Below are 4,986 nucleotides of genomic sequence, written 5' to 3'. Positions count from 1 at the left end.
TTTATTGCTTAAATTTGTTGTTGAATGTGCTAAAAATCATATTTTGTTTTTGGATGTTGCTGAAAATCCAAAAATCTTGCTGAAAATAGCATTTTCTTGCTTAATTTCTTGTTGATTGTTGCTGAAAAATAATGTTTATTCATGTATCTTGCTCGAAATATGAAATAATGTTGTTTACGTGCTATTTTTTGCTAAAATAATGATGATTATGTGCTTTTTTTTTTTTGCTAAAAATGTGAAATAATGATGTTTATGTTCTGTTTTTTTTTTCTAAAAATGTGATATAATGATGTTTATATGTAGTTTTTTTTTTTTTTTTTTTTTTTTTTTGAAAATGTGAATTAATGGTGTTTATATTGGTGTTTTGTATGCTGAAAGTGTGAAATAATGATGCATATATATACTATTTTTTGTTGAAATCAAGTTCTTTATTTGCTAAAATCAATATTTGTTGAAATATGTATATTTTGTCAAATCTTGTGAGGTTATGCATGCTTTAATTTTTGATTTGTATATGTTTTCTAGTTATTAGAAATGGGAGAGAAACAACAATGGACAAATGACCATCTAAAAGGATTGATTTTGCACAAAGATTCATGGACCGAACTAGGAAGAGTTCTCCAGTTTATTCCAGTAGGCTTCAGTTCAGTTTATTTCGGTAGTCTTCAGATGTTAAAAAACAAACAAACTTCTTACTGCAGACATTTAGTCCACCTTTTCAATTGCGAGGGTTGCAGATATGGTCCGCAAATTGCAGACGTTTTGGTTTCGAAAAAACAAACAACACCTTAATATTACTTATCATCACCACCTATCCCTTTGCTCCCTAACTCTAATTCTTTTGATTATTCCTTTAAACTTACTATGAATTTTGTATGTGGGCATATGATTTACATTTTACATAATATATGTGTTTCGAGCTTAAAAATTGATAGAAGAATAACTCTTTCACATAAAAGATCATTCTAGTAATGACTTATCATGCAATGAAAGTTACACATTACAACCTTAAAACAATATAATATCAAACATTTTACAAACACAAATAACTTCAACAACAAATCTAAATTTAATTACCACAAGAACCGACATTCCCGGCTTCCAACAAAACAAAAAAAAACCAACGACCCAAACCAAGATTCAAGTATACAATGCCATCAACACACCTAAATATTGGCCACATGCAATAGAGGTTTACATACTTCAATTATTAAGCTCCCCTTTTAAGTAAAACTGGCTTTTTACACAAACCCAAAACATAAAACAAAAAACTCTTTTTAAGAAAGACAAACTTCACCACTTTGATGAGCTTCTTTCACCCTTTTATCATACTCATCTTCATCATCTTCAGCTTCCTTTTCCCCTGTTTCTTTATCATCATCATCTTCTTCATCTTGACCCCATCCAAACCCTCCAATGGAACGCGAAGCTGCAGGAGGAGATCTTGCTTCTTCCACAATTTTCATGATTTCCTCTACACTTTGTGGTGAAAATGTCGGGTTTTCCTTTCTGTAATAAACAGCTTGAGCTGCTTCAGTTAATTCCCTTGGCAGATTCTTCAGAAACCATGGGTGGCTTTTGATTTCTTTTAGGCTAATTCTCTACACAATATGAAAAAAAAAAATCGAATTTGTAATGTAATCAATAAATTCAAGCATCTATCAACTTTCTTTGGGAAAAGATACATAAACCGCAAAACCAAGGACTTAATGAATAAAATAAATCGAAATGGGGGGCAAAATAGTCATTTTACAAGGACTTAAAAGAATCTATTTCACAATGTCGAATGGAGGGACCAAATTAATGAAACCCTGTTACAAAAGTAAATAAAAAAGGCCTTTTTGGACCCAAACTAACAAAAGGCAAACCGCAGGGACTATCTTTGCACTTTTTACAAATCTAATTATAATTAATTGCTTAGTGGCTAATTTATAAAATGGTGTGTTTTTCTGTATTTTTCCCTGGTATCAAAACCGAGTAAATGGGAAAATGTTTTCTTTTAATACAGTCAAGAATAGTATAATGATTTAATCGCTACAGAAAACTAAATAATTGACTAAAAGATATAATGATGAAAGTACACGTGTCTTTTTTTTTGCCCTTTTATTTAGGGGAAAAGGTGGAGACTATAGTAGCATATTTGTCATATTTGGTTTGTAGGCCTCATTAACAAGAATATATATCAATACAGGATCCACATAATTGAACATAAAGATTTTCACCAAATGAAAATAAAGACTTTATCATAAAATACAAAACTATTTCATCCTTGTTAAATAGAGAAAGGTTACAACTTGGATGTTGACTAATCATCCATCTTTGACTTTTCAATGTGAACAAACAAAAGCTAGCAGTTATGTGTTGACTTGTAATTACACATTCATAATATGTAATTATGCCAAAAGTTCATGTTAGGTTGCCTTTAACATATGATTTAATTTTCTCAAATATTTTAAAAAAAAAATCAATTAAAAAAAAAAAGTAAATACATACCCTAGAAGCACCAGCAACAAATATCCGAGAAAGAAGGTGCCTACAGTCTTGAGATATGTGAACATAGTCTGGGATCTTATATTGCACAGCCATTATTCGCTACAAAAAAAAACAATAATAATAATCAAAAGTCAAAGTCAACACAATGGTTTTAAAGAAAAAAGTCAACTGTCTTACTTGAATAGTCTTCCTAAAGTTTTTAGGGTCTTCTTGATCTTCAAAAGGGTATGCTCCCACAAGCATTACATAAAGTGTCACTCCACAAGACCAAACATCAGCCAACTGAATCAACACAAATCAACATTTGCCAAAAAGATACATATATTCATATAAATTAATCAAAATAATTTTCTGATTATATAAAACAACTTATTATTATTATTATTATTTTTTATTATTACCTTTCCATCATATTCTCTACGGGATAGAACCTCAGGGGCAATGTAAGCAGGAGTTCCAACTGTGGATTTAGGTCTTGAGTGAAGCAGGGATGACTACACAAAGTAAGATTATTAATATCTTGATTAATATTTACAATTTCAACCCTTGAGAAATAATGAAACACCTTTGAGTAGCCAAAATCACAAATTTTCAAGCGGGGTGCAGGGCTTCCATCTAAAAGAGTGTTCTCAAGCTTCAAGTCTCTATGGCATATTTGCTTCACAAGATTCATATTATATTATTATTATTATTAAAATTCAATAAATAAAAGATGTATAATCAATAATGTATTTGTCATGTTAGAGTTCATCTTTTCAAAAGTCACTTTTACCATGAAATGACAGTAGTGCACTCCTGATATAAGCTGCTGGAAGAAGTATCTAGCCTGAAAAATTGACAAATAGCATCAATAAACAGAACTGTGTTATACTGTGTTTTGCGTGCATTAGAACATAACATGTTATACTGTGTTTTGCGTGCATTAGACTGATGTTAGTGGGACAAAAACTGCAGCTTTTTGTCTTTTTTGTCAGGGATTAGCTGTCAACCTCTCATTTGTGCAAAGGACAAAAATAGCCCTAGAATAATTTAAACCTCATCTTCGCTGAATCTTCCAGCATTGCAAATCCTATCAAAAAGCTCCCCTCCTGCAGCATACTCCATTACAATAGCAAGATGGGTGGGTGTCAACACCACCTATAGAAACATCACCATGATTATAAAGCTTATTTGCAACTTTTGGGGCATCTTTTATTAGAAGACATTGACATTTGGTCAAATTGACAAGACAGATGAATCTTGTTGATCAAAATTAATAAGATTAATGATTTGTAATGGTGGATATCGATGTGAAGAAAGCTACTTGCCTCTCTAAACCGAATTATATTTGGGTGTCGAAGAGATCTGTGATTTATGATCTCTCGTGCAACATTTTCATCAATCTACAACCAAAAAAGATATATATGGTTAGATACCTTCTTGAAATTAAAGTAAAACATAAACAAATGACTACAAAATTGGATGCGTAATCAAGTGGGAATTATATATGATTTAAGGCAATCAAGAAACTGAGAAAGAATTTCTGTTTGAACAATTCTAACTTGCAAAACAAACCAATTAGAATAAAACAAGATTAATTTATAATATAATATTAAAGATATGAGGAAAATCGTATTATACCTTATGCCCTCTTTCTATATATTTCATAGCAACAAGCTCTTTGGTGACCTTGTTCCTCATCAACCTTGCAACGCCAAAATTCCCAGATCCTATATCCTTCACAAGCTCGTACTTGTCCATTTTCTATGATTTTAAATCATCGAGACATCATAAGAGATTTTGTTACGATTAAAAACGCAATGTTTGGTTATCATTTCAAAACTGCTTAAACCTAAATTCAATCGGAGCTTACCTCAATGTTCTTCCGAAAATAGAAAGCCCAGAGAAAAATTCGATCAAAATGGGGGGCTTCGTGATTCGAATCAAATTTTGAACTTTTAATACAGAACAATTGAGCTTCAATTCATTGTTATCCTAGACCATAAAAACCGGAAACCCTAATCTCCTGGATAACAATCGGTGCAATTGGAATAGATTTGTGTATTTATCCAAATATTTGATATGGGTTTTGGTGTAAAAGGATGAATTTAGTGATAAGTATGTGGGATTGCGGATGATTATTAAGAGAAAGGATTATGAAAGAACATGCAAACCGATTGCAAGAGAGAGAAGTGCGTGCGTTTTGTGCATCTATGGAATCTGTAGGAGAGAGAGATTCTAAAGAAATCAGGGATTGTTTATGGATTGGAGAGAGAATATCTAAAAATAGACTGAAGTTTCCTGGAAAGAGAGGGAACGACAGGGATAGGGTTGAAGACAAATTACCAGGGGGTAGAATAATAAAATCGTAGTTTTTGAAGGGTTGAGATTGACATGTTAATCAACTTTTGTGCACAAGCCCTCCAAACAATAAATTAGAGGCAAAATGTCCATACAAATTAATCATTTTTTTTAAATGTCCCTTGTGTTTTTTTGTGTGTTTTTTTAAGGCAT

The 4,986-nt window shown here is 31.7% G+C and overlaps 1 protein-coding gene across 1 annotated transcript; it reads right to left on the bottom strand.

Moving 5' to 3' along the window:
• Positions 1 to 993: 993 nt before the first annotated feature.
• Positions 994 to 4,769, bottom strand: LOC145063077 (serine/threonine-protein kinase SRK2A-like). The gene is made up of 10 exons (XM_079010669.1): positions 4,346 to 4,769; positions 4,114 to 4,236; positions 3,801 to 3,875; positions 3,529 to 3,630; positions 3,266 to 3,319; positions 3,059 to 3,151; positions 2,895 to 2,987; positions 2,671 to 2,775; positions 2,494 to 2,592; positions 994 to 1,601 (listed from the first exon to the last, which is right to left on the bottom strand). The coding sequence occupies exons 2-10, from the start codon at positions 4,231 to 4,233 to the stop codon at positions 1,278 to 1,280; spliced, it is 1,065 nt and encodes a 354-aa protein (XP_078866795.1). The 5' UTR covers positions 4,234 to 4,236; positions 4,346 to 4,769; the 3' UTR covers positions 994 to 1,277.
• Between the last annotated feature and the right edge of the window lie 217 nt (positions 4,770 to 4,986).

The sequence above is a fragment of the Lactuca serriola genome, chromosome 7 (genome assembly GCF_051521515.1).
Source record: "Lactuca serriola cultivar US96UC23 chromosome 7, Lser_US96UC23_V15, whole genome shotgun sequence".
NCBI classification, from domain to species: Eukaryota; Viridiplantae; Streptophyta; class Magnoliopsida; order Asterales; family Asteraceae; genus Lactuca; species Lactuca serriola.
Note: the sequence above shows the minus strand (reverse complement) of the source record. Positions and strands in the feature narration are given on the sequence as shown.

Bases quoted from the DNA above. Each gene is read 5' to 3' on its own strand.
- LOC145063077 (XM_079010669.1), bottom strand. From the start codon at position 4,233: ATGGACAAGTACGAGCTTGTGAAGGATATAGGATCTGGGAATTTTGGC. The intron at 3,320-3,528 runs GTTTAAATTATT...TCAATTTTTCAG, and splicing joins GAAGATTCAGCGAAGATGAG to GCTAGATACTTCTTCCAGCA. The intron at 2,988-3,058 runs GTGTTTCATTAT...TACTTTGTGTAG, and splicing joins GTGATTTTGGCTACTCAAAG to TCATCCCTGCTTCACTCAAG.